General features: G+C 45.9%; 1 protein-coding gene across 1 annotated transcript in view; it reads right to left on the reverse strand.

Moving 5' to 3' along the window:
* LOC149363092 (uncharacterized) overlaps window positions 1–16,479 on the reverse strand; it is a 31,413-nt gene extending 14,934 nt beyond the window's left edge. The window contains exons 1-3 of the mRNA XM_089569878.1: window positions 16,355–16,479; window positions 11,369–11,649; window positions 5,913–6,056 (exon numbers count right to left, since the gene is read on the reverse strand). Of these exons, the coding sequence (XP_089426004.1) occupies window positions 5,913–6,056; window positions 11,369–11,549 (325 nt within the window). The 5' untranslated portion in view covers window positions 11,550–11,649; window positions 16,355–16,479. The remainder of the gene's footprint in view (window positions 1–5,912; window positions 6,057–11,368; window positions 11,650–16,354) is intronic.
* Window positions 16,480–22,727: the final 6,248 nt, after the last annotated feature.

Consider the following 22,727-nt stretch of genomic DNA (forward strand, 5'->3'; position numbering starts at 1 on the left):
AAAGAGGCGTCACACACAACAGGCATACGTAATGAATCATTGAATAGAGCCAAACAGCATTTTTTTTTCTCACACCGCATCACAGCCGCTCGCACGGCCAATTTCTACCGCTGAGATTTGCCAAGAGCGTACTAAAAGCAATGGTTGGCCATAGCGGGGTGCGGCAGCGGCCGTAGCAGCGGAGAGCTCCACCTGAGGTCACTGCAGAGAGCAGAAGTGACGCGGGGGTGCAGTGAAGTTCAGTTTCTTTCTTTTGTTTATAATGCAAGCCAGAAGATGCATGACTGTTATATTTTGATATACGACACAATAAAATATATTATCGCAATGACCGAAAAATAAGACAGATTCAGCGTGTAGTAGTTGCCCAGTCTTTCCAGTCGAAGGCAGCGCTACCGGCGGCGTGTCAGCGCAGGAGCTCTCTCGTTTTCGACACGGTGGGCTGCCGCTCTAGTTCGTATGCAAGCCACACTGCAAGCAATGGCCTCACTATCGCCACTAGCGGCAGAAAGTGTCAAATCTTTGTTAATTTCCTAAAGCTATGCTTTTCAACAACGCTTCATTGGATTCAGATTTTAAAATACATTTGGAAATGAACAAAATGTTCATAATATCATCTGTTGCCTTTTAACGTATTCAAGAGAAGAGAAAGGGTTGATACAAGAGTGCACCTAGTGCACACTGTTCGTCTTCGGAAATGGAGAGACAGATAGAGCCTGAAAGAGAAGACACGCCTTTGACACGCCCGAAAAGGCGTGTCAAACAGCTGGCGGCTAGTGTGCAGATAGATAGCAGAGAAGTCACTATTTCGCGATTGCTGATATGGCGCTGATAACTTCAGGTAGCGCTGCGGCCTGGTATTGCGCAGTGTATTGTGTTTGAAGTGTGAAACAGGCGCGCAGGGTGCGCTTGTATCGCCTTTACGTGGCTTTATCTCTACATTTTATCGTCCGCTGCCTGCGCACGTTCCGCGCTATCTTCGTTCACTGACTGCCGTCATCGCAAACTCGGATGAAACTCGGGCGAGCGCCAAACTCGGGCCTTCCGGCATAGCGCCCCTGAACTGCTTTTAACGAACTTTAGCGCCGAATACCGCCATTTACCGCAAGGGGCAGCCATCGCCTATTTTGATGAAGTCGGCGAGCCATCAGCCCACTGCGCCCTATCGTTGCTCAACAAGAACCCTCCCGAGAGCACTGCCCATACAGTTCGAACTGACGTGAATCCTGCTTTGCCTTTTGACCGGAAACGCCGCCTTCAAGCAATTCTTGACTCTTACCATGACTGCTTTGCTGTCACGTCCAAGGTGGGACAGACGTCAGTAGCAAAGCATCGCATTATAGTTGACCCCACCGAACGCCCTATTCGCCAACACCCCTACCGAGTGTCGACTAAGGAGCGCGAGGCTATTCGGGCGCAAGTTGATAAAATGCTTCGCGATGATGTGATCCAACCGTCCACAAGCCCATGGGCCTCACCTGTTGTGCTGGTCGCTAAAAAGGATGGAACACTCAGATTCTGCGTCGACTACAGGAGGCTCAACAAAATTACAAAAAAAGACGTCTACCCACTGCCTCGAACCGACGACTCGTTCGACCGACTCCGCCATGCCCGATACTTTTCATCGCTCGACCTACGCAGTGGCTATTGGCAGATCGAAGTCGATGAACGTGATCGTGAAAAGACCGCGTTCATTACTCCTGACGGCCTCTACGAATTTAAGGTGCTTCCCTTTGGTTTGTGCTCCGCCCCCGCGACCTTCCAAAGAATTATGGACACTGTCCTAGCCGGCCTCAAATGGCAGACGTGCCTCGTCTACCTTGACGACGTCGTCATTTTCTCTGCGACTTACGACGAGCATCTCAAGCGCTTGACGGCCGTCCTAAATGCCATCCGCGCGGCCGGCCTCTCACTAAAACCGGAAAAATGCCACTTTGCATTCCAACAGCTGAAGTTTCTGGGCCATGTCGTCAGCGCTGAGGGTATTAGCCCTGATCCAGACAAGACGGCTGCCGTAGCTGCTTTCCCGACTCCTACTGATAAAAGTTCTGTTCGACGGTTTTTGGGCCTATGTGCCTATTACAGACGCTTTGTCCATGACTTCTCCCGGATAGCCGAACCACTGACTCGTCTAACAAAGGACGACCAACCTTTCATCTGGGCCGACGAGCAGCAAAGGGCTTTCGAGGAGCTTCGCACACGCCTCCAAACAACGCCCATACTTGGCCACTTCGACGAGGAGGCGGATACAGCATTGCATACCGACGCCAGTAACGTTGGCCTCGGAGCAGTTCTCGTTCAGTGGCAAGATGGCGCTGAGCGGGTCATTGCTTACGCCAGTCGCACCCTCTCTCGTGCCGAAGCGAATTATTCTACTACCGAAAAGGAGTGCCTTGCAATTTTCTGGGCGGTGACAAAATTTCGGCCGTATTTGTATGGTCGGCCGTTTAGAGTGGTCAGTGATCACCACTCTCTCTGCTGGCTAGCCAACCTTAAAGATCCTTCTGGCCGCTTAGCCCGCTGGAGTCTCCGCTTGCAGGAGTTCGACGTCACTATTGTGTACAAGTCCGGCAAGAAACACAGTGACGCTGACTGTCTATCCCGAGCCCCTATCCCGTGTTCTTCACCTGAAACAGATGACTCCGTTTTTCTCGGCGCTCTCACGACGCCTGATCTCGCTCAACAACAGCGAGATGACACCGAACTGCGGCCCCTCATCGATTACCTCGAGGGAGCCGCCTCATCGCCACCTCGCCTTTTTACGCGTGGCCTGTCGTCGTTCTGCTTGCGGGACGGCGTCCTTTACAAGAAAAAACTACGCTTCCACAGACACTCAGTACCTGCTGGTGGTCCCAACTCCGCTGCGTCCCGACGTTTTGCAGGCATGCCACGACGAGCTTTCTGCCGGCCATCTCGGTTTCTCACGGACCTTGGCTCGCGTACGACAAAAATACTACTGGCCCAAGCTTGCTGCTATTGTCCAGCGCTATGTTAAGACGTGCCGTGATTGCCAACGTCGGAAGACGCCGCCTGTCAAGCCGGCCGGTCTGCTGCAGCCTATTGGTCCTCCTCGAGTACCCTTTCACCAAGTCGGTATGGACTTGCTCGGGCCGTTTCCTACGTCATCTTTGGGCAAACGCTACATTATAGTCGCCACTGATTACCTCACCCGTTATTGTGAAACCAAAGCTCTTCCCAGCGGCACTTCTACTGATATTGCGAACTTTTTCATCTTTAACCTAGTCCTCCGTCATGGTGCCCCTGCGGTAGTTTTAACTGACAGAGGCACTGCATTTACTTCAGCTCTCACCCAGGAAGTTATGCGGCTCAGTGGCACTTGTCATCGCAGAACAACAGCTTACCATCCTCAGACGAATGGCCTTACTGAGCGACTGAATAAGACCATCGCCGATATGCTTTCAATGTACGTCGACGAAGACCATAAGAACTGGGACCAGGTACTACCGTATGCAACATTTGCGTATAATACCGCAGTCCAGGAAACGACCCGCTTCACCCCGTTTCGTTTGGTGTACGGTCGCGAAGCCGTTACCATGCTGGATGCAATGTTACTGCCCGATGTCGCCCTTCCATCAGTTGCCGGCGCTGACCAATTCGTCCAGCACGCTGAGGCCGCCCGTCAGCTTGCTCGAACGAGACTCCGGACGCAGCAGGTTAAAGACGCTCAACGCTATAACCTTCGTCACAGGGAGGTAATTTACAACCCTGGCGATAAAGTCTGGGTGTGGGTTCCTGTTCGCCAGCGGGGTCGCTCCGAGAAGCTTCTGCGCCGCTACTTCGGCCCGTACGAAGTGCTGCGCAAACTCAGCGACGTCACCTACGAAGTGATTCCGCAAGGAACTGTTCGTACGTCCCGACGACGAACACAATCGGAAGTCGTGCACGTTGCCAGGATGAAGCCCTTCCACGCCCGCTAGGTCAAGCCTACGGTTCTGCTTGACCTCGCCACGCAGCATCGGGACGATGCTTTTTCCACCGGGAGGGGCAATGCCGCAACGCATTACTGGCGCCGCCTAGTAGTCGCGCTCAGGAGGCTGGCGCGCGCTCTTCTTCGCCCGTGAGCTCGCTCGCTAGTCGGTTAGCCGGCCGGGACGTTCCCGCTGGCGCTTGGACGTTGTGGCAAATACAAACCTGCCTACCTGCTTCTGTGACAATATACACCACTGTAAAACCGGTCTAAGTAGAGATCTATTCATAAATCCTCATTCTTAAATATCAAAAAGGCGTGACCACTCTCTGCAAGTTCCTGCACTTTCTTTTAAAAGTGACGTCTTGCGTTTGTCTTCTTTTGCGCGTAAGATTAGAGACTGGAATGCTTTGCCACCGAATGTTGTTTCAGTGCTAGCAAATGATGCTTTTTACCACGTTTTGCGCATGTGATTTCGAACTGATTTTTGTTACTATGATGTCTCGCCTGCTGTAATGCCTGAAACAGGCGATGCAGGTAATAAACAAACAAATAAATAAATAAATACAGAAGACGTCTTTTACTAACATTGAAATTGGCAAAATGAAGCAATAAGTGAATGTCTACCAAATGGAAGTATAGTGGCTGCCAGAGAAATGCAGTGGGTAGAATGTACTCGTACACAGGTTGCTTGAAGACATACGCCGTTGTCGACGCGGCTTCTCAGAGACCCACGTCACAGTTAGCATGCGTGTCCATATCGAATTAACTTCGGATCCCTACCTAGTACCTTTGAGAGTAAAAGAAAGCTCTGCAGCAGCAGTACGGGCTGTTGCGATGTCACAGCGAAAGCTATGCGCAGAGGAACGTGTCAAAGAAGAGCCGCCTTACGACGCAGGTTTGTTGCATATTGTAACAACTGATTTAACGCTGCTTATTAAGAAAGTTCAGACCACCCTACATATTTTACTCATCCATATACGGCGTCATGCCACTCCATGCGCCATCCCTCATTTAGTTCGCAAACTCACGAGGTGCACTACGTGGAACGAAGAAAGAGCTAAACTGGTCCAACATTCATCCAGACTACATGTGCTTATATGAACATCACGAAACTCTTATAGTAGAGCTTCCTACTCCGTGGCTGCGAGTAAACTTCAATGTAAGAATAAACTTAAAAAGCCACAGCAAGCTTCAGGAGACTATGACGGTAATATCTTACCATATAATACACAATGGAAACAACACCACCATTTATTCTCTAAGCAAAAATTCAGAAGTAAAATAAGTTATTTTATAGTAGAGCTGTAGTACCATGCTACTGAATGGATGCTCAATCTCTAGAGTTATGTCTTGTCATCTTACAAGTAGCATGAATTGAACAGCCTCAGTATTCCCATAATTTACGGGATGGAAACTGACCTCTGTACCGGACGATAATTTTCGTTCCTTTTTATTTTCATAACAATATCAGCAGCCTAATTTGTGGCTCTTAGGAGTAGTCCTGTCCGAATACAAAACAAACGTAAGCTGACCGGAATTTGACTCAAAATGAGCGAAAGCGAGACAAGTACAAGGCCAGTTACATTAAATGAGAGCGAAGTCCAGCTAGGCAATGAGAGACGCCACACGCGTCATGATTCCACCGGCAGCCATGTCCCTGAGGACGCGGCCGAACGTCTATAATGTGCAACGAACCCTACTCGTCGAACTTGCATTCAAAGCTATTCTCCTACGTATAACTGAAGAAAATCGTATGTATTTTGTACAAGGTCGCAATTGATTAAACTGCTTGTACTACTTGTTTCAGAACTGTACCCCACACCACAAGTGACTGCGTTGGGATGACTGTGGTACTCATGCGTCAAAAGCAGCATTGTAAACGAAACAAGGAGGCGCACCGCTCATCGGTTTTCATCGCTGCTGTGTCGGAGACTTTCAACTCTTCTAGGTGCAAACACTTACTTTGGTGCACCAGGCTTACCCTGCAGAAATCCGAAGGTGACAGTCATCCATGTTATGTTAGGAGCCCAGCTGGATGCGACAATGCCCGACCAATACAGGACGCTTCCAATCAGGCCGATCGTGGAAATAGGAAATTTCTTCTGCAGGGCGAATGCGATGAGACCTGCGAATTGAAAAAAAAATTAAGCGTCAAATATGTCAAAAGAGCTCACGAGGCAGTAAAAATAAATGAAATAAATAACTTGCTGTTCACCGTCGTAAAGCAGAATATGAACGAAGGGAGAATCTCTAGTTCTGGGCTCCGTATTGGAGGACTTCGCGGACATAGGGCAGTGCAGAGATGCTTTTACATTGCGACACCCACGAAAAGCGGCTGCCGCGGCCTTGGAGCTCGGAAGTAGACTCCGTAGTCCGTGCACCACCTTAGCGGCTTGCGTATATACTGACGCGAAAGATTGCTCTGAGCAACTGACATAGTTCTGCCATCAATTACGCATAATCTAGAGACTGTATTATCGCCGGTTTAGAGCCGCGGTTTTGAATGTCGAGAAAGCAGTTATTCAGTGCAGACACTCTCCGCTCGCGTGCATTCTTCAGTTTTGCACAGGGATTTGTGGCCACGAACGTGAGTACATTTGAATGATTGTTTTATGGGCTCTAGGCTCGGTTTTTGTTCTTTTCCATCTGTTGGTTGTTTCTACGGCTTCTTTGTGTTTTTTCACCTTACCCAATATTTGTTTTTCATCTCATTTCTTCCGTAGCTTTCCTTTTTCCCTTGCCTTTTCCTCATTTCTACTGGCTCACTTTCCACTCCGCAAAAGTTTTTTTGATTTTACATATACTCCTTGTGCTTTCTTTGATCTATTTATCTCCTGTTTTTTTCCTTGTCTTCTTTCCTAGCCTTTTCTTTCTTCACACAGATACTCACACCTTCCCGCCTCATGGCCTCCTGGGAGCACATCTGAAGCGCCTCAGCATGCTAGATTGAGCCGCGTTACTTTTCTTCAATCCTAATTATTAATCCTTTGCGGGGCTCTCTGCTCTACAAACCACCTTTGCCCGTTTGTCATTTGTGTCATTTTTTTTTGCGATTGGTTTTGCTTAAATTTTTGTCGGGGGAGTTTGCTTCTTTTATTGTCAATTGATTTTGCCTGCGATAACCTCTGGTTCAGTGCTGGCATCCTCTCAAATATTTTGGTTCGATTTCATTTCTTTCTTGAGAGTTTTTAATAACAAGAAAAAACCCTTCTGTCGATCAGCCAAACGTTCCAACCGCCTTCCACATGGAAGAAGTATTACGCTGTCGCAAAAGAATACGACAAGCCAAATGCTCCAACTCAACGCCAGTCCTTTTTCACTACTGAACCATCCATGCGCAAACTGACCTAAATCGTATTTGGAAAACCAATAACCCTGATCAGCTGAATAAGATTTCACCTTGTGGCACCTCTGAGCATCTGATTCCTGAGACGAGGTTGCAGATTCTCTAAATACAACATTTAGTTCAATTATTACTAATTACGTAATTACGTCTCTGTCAAAGTGATTGAATCATCGAAGAATTCGTCATCCACCGATGTGGATGGTAGCAACGTTAAAGTGCTGAAAAATAGTGCACACTTGTGCAGTCTTGTTTTTATCACTCATTTTCCCGGAATCGATCGACACCGGTTTAATTCCACATGACTGGAAGGTGGGCAAGGTCATCCCAGTCTTCAAGAGAGGACACCGTTGGTCACCCTGTATCTATCGCCCTATTTGGAGAGCAAGCGTCTGTTGTGAATAGTGGTACATATTTTATACTCTCATATTGAGAACTTCCTAACATTCGTAATTTTTTATGCGAAGCATACTACTTTAGCTACCACTTCAGCCCTTCACCGTGGTTATGCGCCTCCAAATCACGTGATACATGACGTCACACCACGTGACACGATGACGTCACGACTGTAGAGAAACGGGGGCCCACCTCGCGCCGTCGCTGCGGTTGTGCGCCTCTAAATCACGTGATACATGACGTCACACCACGTGACACGATGACGTCCCGACAGTGGAGAAACGAGGGCCCACCTCGCGCCGTCGCTGTGGTTGTGCGTCTCCAAATTACGCGACACGATGATGCTTCGCATTCTCCAGGCTTAACCAAGTTAAGCCTCAGCCATTTTTTTTAAAACCAAGTCTGCACGGTTTTCGCAAAAATCATTGTTGGAAAACACAACCTGCTCTTTTTCTGCGCGACTGATATTTAAACCTAGATAGCGACACCGCGACTGACACAATATATTTAGAGTCTGGAAAACTATTAGATATTGTTCCCCATGGTGGTCTCTTACTAAAGTTATCACGTCTTAACATGCATTGGTGAGTTCTAAGATAGATTCGAGGGTGTTTAGCTAACCGTCATCAGTTCATATATGCCAACTCACATTCTTTGTCCTTGAAAAACATGCCTTCAGGCACAACGCAGCATATCGTGCTTGGGCCTGTCCTTTTCTTGATATACATTAATGACCTCGCTTATAACATTTTTCCCCGTATCCGCGAATCGGCGATGATTTTGTAGTTTATCTAGTAATAAGAAACTACACTGACCATTTCACATTAAAAAAACGCTTTACTCGCATAAGGATTGGTGTAACACTTGGCTAGTGTGACTAAATATCTCTAAAACAGTCTTCATGCCCATCCACCGTCGTCGTAAGTGCGGTGTGCCTGATTATAGTACTAACATCCAAACTGCCAAAACTAAATCATTTAAATATATCGGTGTGCATATTTCACGTGACCTAACTTGGACATATCATGTTAACCCCATAATAAATTCTGCTAACCGTGCAGTAGGCTATATACGCTTTAACCTTTTCCTTGTCTGCTCCCATATTAAACAACTTGCTTTCCAAACGTTTGAGCGACCCCAGCTGGAGTATGCGAATTCTATTTTTTACTTGCACCGCAATAACATTACTAACTCCCCCGATTCGGTTCAGAACCGAACAACATGATTCATTTTTTTTAATTATTGCTACGATCCCAGCATCGGAGCCCTAAAAGCTCGAATAAACTTACCTTTTCTATGCTGACACCATAGGAAAGCGCGTCTTAGCCTTTTTATAATTTTTTCTATTATTGCCTTTGATAACCCGTACATCAAAAGAGCCAACCACATCACCCAATCAAGCCACTGTAATGCAGTCTCTCCCCCACAAGCCCATGCTACTACTTTTCAGCATTCATTCTTACTACGCACCGCACGAGATTGGAATGGCCTGCCCACCGAAGTTGCAGCCATCATCGACCCAGTAACATTCAAGCCGCTCATGGAAAACAATTCATTGCGATTTGTATTGAAATGTTTTGCTTTGTAACGCCCACTCCCTCATTTAATGTCTCAACATGAGAACCGCGATTAGTCAAATAAAGAAATGAAGTTTCAAAACAACTGAGGTTATGAGGGACACCTAACTCGAGAGGTCAGGATGATTTAGACTACCTGAGGTACTTTAACGTGCACTGACATCACACAGTGCACGGGCCTCTATCGTTTTGCCTATCGCCGTGGCAGGGATCTAACCAGCTTCTTTCGGCTCAGCAGCCGAGCGGCATAGCCACTCAGACACCGCGTACGGCTAGTGAGTGCATTTCAAATATCTCCGCCTGTTAAAAGCACTAACTCGGCTTTTTACAAATGTTTTTCATGGAGCGAAATGCTGCCGCACTACCGCGTTTTTCGTATCAACAGTTTACCTGCGCGCAAAACAGTGCATTCGAACCTGGATATAGAGCTCGAAGCTGAACGCGAGATTATTCGACGTATGTGTAATAACATATTTAAAATTGGCAAAAAGTAGGCTTGCCTCTGACCTCGCAAAAACAATTCATTGGCCTCCGCTTATGACGCACATCTTCCATCCAGTACGTGTTACCCGCCGGCGTGCTAGGCCTAACCTGCTTCGCTTCGAAGCGGCAGTGAACGGTCCTTTGGAATGAGCCACCCTCTATTGTAAGATTTCTCATGCTATTATTAGTACACAAAAAGAATAATCGCGCAATAAATTCAAGCTGCAGTCGGTTGCCGTATGCCATCAGCAATGAAGCGAGTGATGCAAGTCACGCAAGCACGCAGCTGAGCTTTAGTTAGATGGGCAGGCTTCTCCGCATAACAAAGATGAGGCATGGAAAAAACATAAAAGAGATCGAAGGCCACCCTTAAACACAGAATGCGTGCATGTCGTCAGATGGTTTGACTCCACTAGCAACGTCAGAAGGTGCCTACGTCTCGTCTAAGATTGCGAAAAGTGATCGAGAGGGTCCTTAAGAGAATACTTTACTTAAAGTGACGCCCCGCGCAGTTCAATATATCGCACCAGCGGCGGAATTAATTTTCAATATATTGCCTGACATTCGTAGACTTTTGCACAGAATATGAATGGGATAATCTGTGTGTTTGATATAGGCAATGTTTCACAATATCAGTTTTTGATATATTCGGGCTCGATAGTGTAGGTGATTGATGTGTAATTTGTGCTTTTACTGCTCATTTACTCAATAATTCTGTGCATAAAGATGAGGCACGGAAATTACATAAAAGAGATTGAAGGCCACCCTTAAACACAGAATGCGTGCATGTCGTCAGATGGTTTGACTCCACTAGCAACGTCAGAAGGTGCCTACGTCTCGTCTAAGATTGCGAAAAGTGATCGAGAGGGTCCTTAAGAGAATACTTTACTTAAAGGGACGCCCCGCGCTGTTCAATATATCGCATCACCAGCGGAATTAAATTTCAATGTAATGCCCCACATTCGTAGACTTTTGCACAGAATTTGAATGGGATAATCTGTGTGTTTGATATAGGCAATGTTTCGCAATATCAGTTTTTGATATATTCGGGCTCGACAGTGTAGGTGATTGATGTGTAATATGTGCTTTTACTGCTCATTTACTCAATAATTCTGGGCATATACTGTCATCCGAAGTTATTTATGAGGAAATTGGTGTCAGTCTGGAGACGCATAATGTTTGGAACACATGTAATTGCACACAATCTGCTGCAAACATATGGAAAGCGGTTGATATGCACGAGGAGAAAAAAAATAATATAAAATTCTTTTCCATCAGGCTGACTGTGTTTTGCCGATATGCAAAATGTACGGCTCATCCTTAAATAATGCTGAATGGTAATTTGTATTCTCGTTTTTTTTTCTGATAACAAATATTGAATATTTAGCTCAAGGCGAAAGTGGTTTGCTCGACTTAGATATCGCTCCCTTAAAAGATACGTATTTAAATGGCACTGGTTTGATTGTCGTTGCTGCTGACCGGAAAAAAAACGACTCACAAGTGCAACTTTCCGAAATGAAACTTTCGGCAAATATTTTTCTCAGTTTCCAAGACTGTATTGTGACTCGGTTAACTGAAAATTTATTTTAAGACTTTCTCTGCGCTTATCAAAATGAATTTTGCAAGCCGACATCTCACCTGAGCCTTCTAACACTGCTTGGAAGATAGTTGTCGGCCAGGAGCCCTTCTCATGGTTTAAGTTGTACTCCCGCATGAATGCTACATAAAAGAAGCCAGAGTTGGACTGCGCTGCGCTGGAGAGAGTGGTCGCTGCGCACGCAATCATGGCTCGGCCCCAGCTTCGGTCTAAATTGGCCATGGTTTGCTGATCTCCTTTCCCAAGTGGCTGTTTGAGCGGAACCTCGTTCTGTTGCGGCTCTCCTGTGATCTTCCTCCCTTGCTTCGTGCTGTTGCACGACCTGCAAGCACTGCAAGGATCGGAAGAGGCGTGGTTTTGTGTTAAATGGTTGGCGCCGGCATGTAAACAGCGCCACTGTTTCTAATATATAAAACGTTGCAAGCATCGGTCTTCAAGATTTCTCTTTACACAAAAGATATCGTGAACAGAAGCGGAAGAACCAATGGCCGATCGTGCGTAGGGTCAAGTTGAAGACCCACTCCTGCTGCCTGCTCACCCGCATAACGTAAGTTCGCATTCGGTCAAACCACCAGCTAGCCAGACAGTGAAGAAGAATATAAACAACCCTCTTGGTGAAGTTTATGTACAATATCGTTATTTAGGCCGAGTGGGTCAGGGGTAAAACATGGGCTAATGTCTACCTTGTGGAAATGAACAGGAAGAAGCGGGCTTGGGCAGGGCATATAATGCGAAGGCAAGATAATCGATGGTTCTTAAGGGTAACAACTTGGATTCCGGGGAAGGAAAGCTCGAAGGGGGGGGGGGGGGGGGTGCAAAAAGTTAGGTGGGTGGATGTGGTTAACAAATCTGCGGGGATAGTACGGCCGCAGCTGGCACAGGGCAGGGTCACTTGAAGAGATATGGTAGTGTCCTTTACCCTGCAGAGGGCATAGTCTGGCAGATGACGATGGTGATAAGACGCTTTGGTGCGGAGAGAATAAGAGTGTCAAAATGCAATTCTCTGGCAGGCAGAGTTGACGATTTCAATAGTGGTAAAGTGCTAGCACTTTCTTCGGATAATGTCGCTGAAAGTTCAAATTATTATGCAGCGGCCGCAGTGGCCTCAGGCAACAGCCACACCTTCAGAGGAGTCGCCCATTTCTCATTTCATGGTATTGGTTGCTATGATAGGCGCAAAACATAATTACTAAAGAACAGAATATAGAATGATGTCTCTCGATTTTGATAACCGATTGGCGAAGCTTCCTGCTTTAGCCTTTAAAAGACCGCGGGGTACTTGCATTTACAGTTGCTTCAACTGTGGGCGAAACAGTAACGGGGGATTTCCCACCACATTTATGTGAGCTTCCTAGTACCGAAAAATCAAACAAACGTTTTCTATGTTTTATATATTTATTAATAGTCCCCCATGATACCCTGCGTTTCCGCAAGCGCAGGTGTACAGCTCCGGGCGGCAAGTTGTAGTCGAAAAAAAAAATTCACCGGCCTTCAATATCATTCATGCGGCAGCGCATGTGTCATGTTATTGCTCCCACTGGATAAAACAGCAGCTGGACCTGATGGGTTCAGACCGTGCAAGTGGGTGGCGCAGTTAAGGGGCAAGATTCAGCGGGTTGTTTCTGGGAACTGTTGTGGTACAGGAGGACGTCAGTCTTAAGTCAGTGTGGGCATCGCTGCACATCTGAAGGAGGATGAAAAGCAGACCACTCAGTCGGCATAGACACAAAATCGCAGACAAGAAAAATAAGTGGTGTTAATACGAACTAAGTATAAAAATTTCCCAGAAATGTAAACTAGTGCAAATTAGACTCCAAAGTTAGATTCTCGTGTAAAAAACGCCGCTTCATTTTCTTCGCTTAAGATTATTATTTTCGGTGGTAGACGGTGCCGCACGCAGGGCAATGCGTTGCCTGTGGTCTCGCGCATAATGCCGTTTTATTTACGCGCCTTGGCTTTCCATATTTCTAAAAAGATGATAAATATTGGAAGAAAGAGGCCACCAAGCCCATCATGATGCTGCCATTGTGGCCTGCACATTACTTCAGCTCTGCGGTCGCAACTTCCTGCCGCTGCTGCGTGAACGGGCGGTTTCCTCCTACGGGCACTACGGTGGCGCGGTAGCTTGTCAGAAGGATATTTTGGGCCACGCTCCAAATATCGGCCAATGTCTGCTCCCTCTCTGTTGACATCGATTTGAAAGGAACCCAGCCCATCAGCTCCCCGATGCGAGTTGTGGGTTCGGTGACTGCAGCAGTTGTTTGGCTCACCTCGGGCTACGCGATCCTGATGATCGCCTTGCCGACTGTGAAACTCTTTATCGCAAAAAAGCGAATCGCGCAGAACACCTTCGCGCGATCTAGCCCATTGACCCGCCTCGCTTCGAAGGTAAGCATCCCAACCTGCTGTGGTTTCGTAAGCCTAAATTGTTGCTGGAAATCTTCACTAGCATTCCGGTGGCCTCGTCTCGTTCTTCCTGTCGGGCCACGTGTAGAAAAGGAGGCATGCGCGCCCTCGTGTTTGCAAATAGGAGCGCAGAGCAGCTGCCTCGAAGAAGACCTGCGATTGCTGCCTCGACCGCCGAACCAATTCCTTACAGAGCCCTAGCCATGCTCTGTGACGTATACAAAAAGCGCAGACCCATCGCCGGAACTGTGGTGTGATGCCGGAGATGACAACAGCCGGCCATCATGTGGGCGCGCCGATAGGAACTGGTTCGTTCTCACCCGCGTTGCCTCCAACGCTCTCGCTCCCTTGCCATATCCCCGCTCTTCCTCTCGCTACCTTTTATGATCTGAAAGTGGATAAAGAGATTTGCCCCTCTTCACTTTACCTCCTCTCAACACAGGCTGCACACGCCAACACCCATACTTGTAGCTGGAACGTGCGTCCTAAGACTAGCGCTTTAAAAAGAAAGCGTGGAAGGCTGATCAGTCAATCCCCAGTGGCTGCCGCACGCACGCAGAGAAGGATAAAGGGAGTGAAAGAAAAGGAAGAAGACGGAAAGGGGGTTTGAGGCATAAGTCTGTATACACTTTGGAGACGGTTGAAAAAAAAAAAAGGTCACCCACAGCTACTACGCGTTAGGAGCAGGTCAAAGGTGGTGCTATAAGTCCGGAATCTTCAGCTGCGATACGTGACGCCATTCTAAAAGACAAAGTGCTACGTTAGAGAGACTATTTGACTGTCGAAGCAGGACCAACTGCAAAGAAAGCGCATTTAATTCCCATTTAAAAGTGAATGGCTCTTTATAAACAGTGTGAATAACAGGCTCAGGCTACACAACAGCATTAAATGGAACTAGGTGGGCGAGGACGTTGGCTTGAGCTACGGGGAGAGATCGAGGTTGGACAGGTACCCTTGCGCGTTTCCTGGGCGCCCCGTAAAGCTACTGTCGAGGGAAAGCCAGCACGGGAAGCTGCCTTATCACTTTGGCTGTTTCCTGAAGAATGAACACATTTTGGTATTTTCAAAAACCGATAGAAGTGTATTATCAGCAAGGCCTATACCGATAATCAGATTGTTTGTTGTTAGCCAAGGGGAACATAATGTCGGGACCTTAGTCAAATGCACATATGATGGTGAGTACTCATCATCTATGGAACCCATTTCCCTGACTCCAGGGTATCTTTAAGCATCGCAATGGCCTGTGCGTCTACTGCCGACGCTTTATCGCCGACTTCTGCAAAATTGCCTGAAAACCTCACCCGTTTAGCGAGTTACGGTACACAGTTCACCCTGATTGCTCAGCACGAGGTAGCTTTCACAGAGCTGCGCCGACGGGTGCACGCAACCTCTATCCTCGTTCGCTTTTCTGAGAGGACTGACACCGCGATACAAGCCGACGACAGCAATATCAACCTCGGTATTGTCCTCATCCAACCCTAAGCACACGGTGAACGATTGCTTGCGTATGCAAATGGCGTTCTGTCTCCAGCCGCAACCAAGTCCTCTACCCAGGAAAAGGTGTGCATCATGGGGATGCGGGCCACCATGAAAATTCGACCTTACCTCTATGATCACCGTATCAATGTCGTTCCATATTCTATTCCTTATTCTGGTCGACCAATCTCGGGGCCCATCGAGCCGCCTAGCATGGCGGAGCCTCCGCCACATTCATTTGACTGCGCAATTGCAAAAAATAGGGACGCAAGCCCCAATATTCTGGAACGCTGTGGCGCGCACCAGTAGAGCAAGCTGATGACAGCAGGGAGGATAACAGTTTTTTCCTTGGCGTTATCAGCGATTCCAACTTAATGGCAAGGCAGTGGGCTGACGTCTACTTACGATATGTCATTGACCACCTGAACGGTCGCGCTAAAAACATATTCCAATAGTTTTTCCGGACGTCCTGTATAAAAAAGAACTCGAGCAATGGTGACTGAGCCTACCTCCTAGCCGAGCTGTCAGATCTGAGTGATGATTTTTGCCTACTATCACGATGAGTGCACCTCTGGCCACTTTGGATTGCACGCACTCTCGCTAGAGCACGTCAGGCTTTTTGACGGCTAAAACTTGCCGCCACGTCCGCCGCTAAGCCAGAGGTTGCCGTGAGTGCCAGCACTGCAAGGCACCTCCCTCAATGTCCGCTGGTTTGCTCGAACCAACTGCACCACCGCGAACACCATTCCATCAAGTTCGCATGAATCTTCTTTAATGCATTATATTACATTTGCAACGATCCATTTGACACGCTATGCGGAAATCAAAGCAGTGCCGCGTGGCATATCGTCTGCAATTGCGCATCGTACTGCACTTTTATGCGGCACGGCTCCCCGTCCAGAATAATCACCGATCGAGGCGTGCCTTTACAGCGCAGCTATTTAACGAGATGTTCGAGTTCATTTGGAGGAGCCATCGCAAGACTGCTACCAACCACCCGCAGTCAAATGGGGTCACCGACCGATTCAAGCAAAATTATAAAGGAAATGCAGCCACTGTACGTAGACGCGCAGTGTAATACTTGATACGAGATCCTTCAATACGTGTCATTCGCGTATGAAACTACCGTGCAGGAAACTACTCACTCAGGTATGCATATCAGGCTGCAGCAGGGGACATATGCACGCCAGTGCAACCATCGACTGCGGTGCGTCGAGTACCAGCCCGACCATCAAGTGTGGGCGCGCACTCCTGTCCTTCGCCTAGGTTTGTGGAAAAAAACTCCTATGCTGCTACTTTCGACTCTGAAAACTGTGGCGCCGCATCACGGATGGCATTTATGAAGTCCTGCCTGACGGTACTGTGATGAGTGCACGCCAGCGACCCCAGTCTGAATTAGTGCGCATAATACGTATGAAGCCGTACTTCGCGAAGTAACGGACAGCCCTTTTGTTTTGCATGGAGCTGTATTTCATCCTTTCATTTTGCCCCGCTCCCAACACAATTTGTTCTATTCTTTATCGCACTATTTTGATCGCAGGACTCTAATGGTTTTCAGTCTTTTCGTTTTGTTTTTTTTTTGAAGAGGGGAGGAATAAGGTCATCTGGTGTTCCCAGGAGGCGCCTAAAAACATGGAAGTTGAGGAGTCATGCGCTTTGAGAGCTAGAACTCTATTTGTGAATGGTTTGGTTTATTGGTTTATTGAGGTTTAACGTCCCAAAGTGATGAGAGACGTCGTAGTGAAGGGCTCCGGAAATTTCGACCACCTGGGGTTCTTTAACGTGCACTGACATCGCACAGTACACCGACCTCTAGAATTTCGCCTCCATCAAAATTCAGCCGCCGCGGCCGAGATGGAACCCGCGCCTTTCGGGCCAGCAGCCGAGCGCCGTAACCAGTGAGTCACTTCGGCGGGGGGTTTGTGAATGGTGCCTCATTCCTTTGTTTCCTGGCAATATGCACTTCGCTAAGCTGGCATGAAAAAGATATTGCACCATTAGCTCCAACTTTTCAATGATACGTATGTACTGCTTTTTACGATCAATACTATCGGTTTCAAACTTTCCAGGATTAATATAAGAGAAAGAAACACCAACATAAAGAGCAAAATAGGCAATAAGGATATTGCGCAAAACGGTTCATCATTCACTCGACTACATATTTATTAAACTTTCAACTATTATAAATTTGGTTTGTTTGCAACGCCGACTACATGGCGCAAACGGGGAAAGTGCATAGATAATCTACACTTTTTCCACCTTTTTGCTTCGTTCACTTTACGGGCTATAATAGGTGTTTCCTTTTTTTTAAACAATCCAAACGCAGGGCTTAGTATTACCATGTCCATGACGCGGATTCCTCTTTGTTTTTGTGCGCAGCACGATGTGCAAATGTCGCTGGGAGGCATGTTCTTTTTGTCTCTGACGTCAATTGCAATCGGTTCAGCGCGATAAGTGCGCATATGCTATAACTCCTGGCAGCCTACGTGGAACACTTGAGCGTTACGTGTAACCTTCACAGGCGGGATGGCAAACAAAATAATTTCTTTTTTTATGCTTTCCTTTATTTCCTCCTAACACTCGTTCATTTTACCTTTTACCCAGCTGGATCACTAAACTATCCTCTATTTCTGCAGAAGAGGGAACTAGAAAGCTCGAATTTGCTTTTTCTCCTCTTTCTTTGAAAAAACGACGAAAAGTTGTCATGCTAAATGACATGTCCTTAACGCTACAAGTGTCTGCAGGTTTGCCTATATCTTTTTCATTAATTATATCATCCAGAATGTTTTTTTTCCACATAAAACTGCACCATGCTCTGCATTGACTTTTAGGCATTCAAAAAGGTACGATTTGCATTAGAGAATAGTACGCATGACATGTGGGATGCAGGAAAGTCGCAAAAAAGGAAGAAGTTTTTATGAAAACGATATTTAAGCTGTATATCACAAAGAGTTATGAGGTTCACCGTACACCCAGGACATTTGAGAGCACAGCGCATTTCAGTGCTTGCTCGTCGACTTGTGAGTTTGGTAGGTATTTTTTTTTCACTCGGACATGCTTTTGCTGAGAAACACACCACAATTCGCAGCTGAGGCATTTACGCAGGAGAAGCTAAATTAAAGGGCACAGTCATTAATGTCAAACCTATGTTGTTGTTTTGATTGCTTTGAGCTAAAACTGAATCATACACAAAGGCATACTTTCGTTTATTAGCCATATACTGCCGCACGCCGTGTCCAACAAATTTCTTTTCTTCATCTACCACCCTTTACTTTTTGGAAGGATACTTTATTGTTTATGGGGATTCGGTGTAGAGAATTTATATGTTAAACTTTATTTCAAAATAAAAGCACGACTAGTCTTGAATATGTGAAGAAATTGGGAGGCAAGTTATCGAACATTTTGAACTGAAGAGCACCGGTTAACAGCTGTCTAGTCGCGTTTAGAATCTTTAGGAAATCAAAAATTTATTCTAAAATTTTGCACCAAATATCACGATGTGCTTTGTTCAAAATGATATTTTTGTTATAAACGAGGAAAGCAGGTAACACATGGGCCTCACATTAAGTGATTCAATTGTGTTTGTTCATTATGACTTAAGTACACTCCTCGATACGGTTCAGCAGACGGAGTGTGGTGGCCAGTGCTGCCCAGGGTTTAAAGTTATATTCAATTTGCTGTTTACAACAAAGAACCGTTTCATTAGTTCAGATTCATTAAACCATGAGCCTGTATATTTCCGCTTTCCTGCAGCCATATTGCGGTTAACCAAACCTTAATTATTCAGTACATTTTCTTTGCTTCATGTGCGAGACGCTTTCGATGTTTTTGCACTACACACAGCTTGGAATACGAAATGTTTCGGGCAAGTGGAGAAAGCACTTCTGTGTGCTCCACTTTCCCTCACTTTTCATCTTTTACCTGCCAGCGACGGTAGTGTTTTTTATCCACATATTCAACTAAACATGTTGAAACTAACTAATGTGATCTATCACAAAATTGTCCTGCATGGATATGTGCGGGTAGAAAGGAGAACTTTGAACAGTGGAACAAGAGGTACCACTTGTTGCAAAGGATTACTGCCCACGACGCCGCTCGTACAAACATTGCAGCGAACTACAGGCAATAGTCGATACATAGATAATAATAAAAGGTCTACCAGAACATGGGATGTGTCTTCCGCATTGTTGTTAATACCAACATAAAGCGCCCAGCTCAAAACGACGAAATTCACGACCCTGAACTTCGTAGGCTGTGTGTTATTTCAAGACATCAAAAATATAACGCCATTTTCATGTCGAGGCTGGTAGAGGCTCTTCACCGCCAGCTTAACAATAAATGAGGCAATGAATTTCCTGAGCTTCTCTGAAGGCACATGGGATAAGTCTGCGATGTCTGCTCATGTACTGTCTGCTTTATGGATGTCTGCTCATGTACTGCTTTATCTCACTTGCTTTAGTCCATTCGCGTATGGAGATTTCTGACAGCGGGTTTTTTAGAGCGCGTGCTACTAAATAGCGCCCATCCTAGAATGTTTTTTTAACCACTTTTAGCCTTATCTCCAGCGTAAAATGACTAGTATAAATAGTTGGCAAATGTGACTGGTCATCGGATCAGAGTTGCGTGACGCAGCGCTTGCAAACGTACCAGTGCATGTTGTGCCTGGCTGCTCGGCAGCTAAGCCTATGGAGTTTCCCAGCTCTACACTTCACATCAACCTGAAATGTGGCACAGTTAGAAACGAAAGCCCCAAAGACAGGGCATCAAAGGTAGAGCTGAACAATGAGATGAGACTATTTGATCGACTACAAAGCAGCGGTAGAGTACTGTAGAAAAGCATGAAAACAAATTTAGGTTAAAGGGACCGCAAAGACAAATAAAACCTGGCCTGTGTCACCAAGGTACCTCGTCCTAATCACAAATCGTCCACACTGACTGAAACACAGCTTTTATAAGCCAGAAGATACCAAAACATGAAGTGTAAGTGGCGTCATCAACGACTTATGTCATAAGTAAAAAGCATGCGCGGATACTGATTTTTGGAAGCCGATCCCAGAAGCTACACAGATCCGTCATTCACTTGAAAATAGTGTCCGTCAGGACATTACAAGCTTGAATCAACGGGCCGGAAGAAGGGAAAATTTAATGTTGTCGACAATAATCGCGTCTTTTCCTCGCATAAGAACAGCAACATAGCCAGAAATACCGAGAAAAGAATTTTTAATGAACAATTCACTTCTTGCGGCTGTCCTAAGTATAGTTTTAAGCACTTCAGTCTCTCGGCCGCAATTCGCGAGCCAAGTCCTCAAAGCCAGCAGTAGCCTGTGGATGGAGACATACGGTAGCTGCCTCCATCTGGCCCCTGACACGGGCCTCTACTTTGGAAGGTTCTCTCCATGCCGTAACAGAAAACCTTGATTCAATATGTCACATCCAGGCGCAGCGAATTAGTGAATGCTCAAACCTGAAACCGGTTGGGTTAGTTATAGATGTGGCACGCAGTAAATGAAAATGCCGCTGGAGCAAAAATTTTGGACTGTAAACGACATGGGTCGCGCAGTGTGTTTGGTGTGAGTTAAAGAGCGCAATGCGAACTGTCTGCTACAAAAGCTTAGGCTCTTGCAGCGATGGCAACTGTAAGTAGGCCAGCGGAAGCTGTATTTGCTTTTCGGTGATTTGTAAAATGAAAAACGATTAAAAATATATCGAGAAGCTCTCATCTTATAAGCTTGGTGTGAACCGCATGTCTTTCTTGCTGTAGTGCCGTCATCAGACTTCTTTTGAGTTCTCTTGCGACGGAATCACACTTCGAATGCCTTTTTGGGGGTGAGATCTATTGTAGCGTTTTTTAGACCCTATGATGCCTGCTTTTTACGGTCAAATAATGTTTGATCATATACATTACATTTGCAAAATGTCAGCTCCAGTTTAAGGCAGGAGCGTTTTACAAATTTCAAAACGAACATAGTTTCTTCGAGGATTTGCTCGCCAGAATGGCATCAGCCTTCACTGCACTGTGATCCTTAGAAACGGTTTGTAATATCTGAGTGCGTAGTATATTGTGTTTTAGCAGCTGAGTGCGATGCAAGTTTCTGAGCTGAGAGCAGGCCAGTTCAACATAATGTGGGGAAAGGTTTTCAAAAAATATATGAATATGATACCACACGCTCAGTAACATTGCCGTCAAATCTGATACATCACTTCAGGTATTTAATTGACGCTGCACTCTTCAAAACAAAACTAAACCTAATATTTGTTTAAGAAATAGCCAGCTTGTGATTAACAGGCTTGAATCCGACTACAACGCTTTTACTTTTAAATTAGGTAAAATTCCATTTTCTTCAGTTTGAGACAGTTTTTATAACGCATTTTCAGTATGGTGCGTACGAAGTCATGCGTAACCTCACTGGTGCCTTAAAATGAAAGATCACTCCACGGTATTTAAATCCACGTCACTTAACCGAAATGATTGAAATGTATACATAGACATGAATCGATTTGGCAAGTATTATGCAAACACACATGTCCAACATTCTGGGACAAAAGTTTTCAAAATTGAGAAATTATAAAATACTGTAATGAAGATATTGAAGGTAATAGTCTATTCTTCTGATATGAAGCAACCTTTTTTATTTAAATTGTTTCCATCAATCGCATCGAACAGTTAACACTCCCATTGAAAACCAAGGGGGAACGCCTTTATGATGGCAAAAATGGTAATACAAAAAAAATCCAAGACTACCGTCGGTGATCTGCGGATATATTAATTGTTGTAGTGAAATCTTACACTACATTGAAAAATCGTATTCTTAAATAGTTTCCAGCGCAAAAATACTATTGTGCAGAACTGCTGGGCGTAAACGCATTCCTAAATCCTAGTCGAATAATATGACCCAACAAAAAAGCTTATAATTGTTGTATCTTACCAGTACTTACCTTTCGGCGCATAACTGGAGGGGAAAAAGAAGTCAAAATCATTTTCCAGACAATAATAAGGTATAAAATAAAAAAATTTCAAGGACAACATGAGGTGAGAGGGAGAAAAGTGTGGGTAGGAAAATAAAAAAGAGAATGTGCATGAGGAGCGCATTTCATGCGAAGAACAGATAACCTATGATTCCTAGAGACAACAAAGATTTATTAGAAACGCACACACAGGGTGCGCGGGGTATATTCAGGCGGACCCGTGCGATTAGGAGGTTTACCGGGGTTGGGTGCGTCAGCAGTTCCAGGACATGGTTAATTGAATATCACTGGTAGGAGACTTAGTCCCAAAGTGCACACAACAGGGCTTGCGCTCATTATGTAGACATGATTTGGACGGTAAAAGAGGCTTGAAATAAATTCAGTGAACTTTACTTTGTTTGCGCAAGAAAACTGACAGTGGTAGAGTTAAGAGATACGAACAGTACTGCACAGAACAAGGAGTGCGAGCTAACGTACTCCTATTCCACAGTCAGAACTAGACGCAGGCACCGGCTACTGTTTTTCATTCTTTTAAGTCAGCACACCCTACTG

This window comes from Amblyomma mixtum, chromosome 2 (genome assembly GCF_055824585.1).
Source record: "Amblyomma mixtum isolate Tamu chromosome 2, ASM5582458v1, whole genome shotgun sequence".
Lineage (NCBI taxonomy): Eukaryota > Metazoa > Arthropoda > Arachnida > Ixodida > Ixodidae > Amblyomma > Amblyomma mixtum.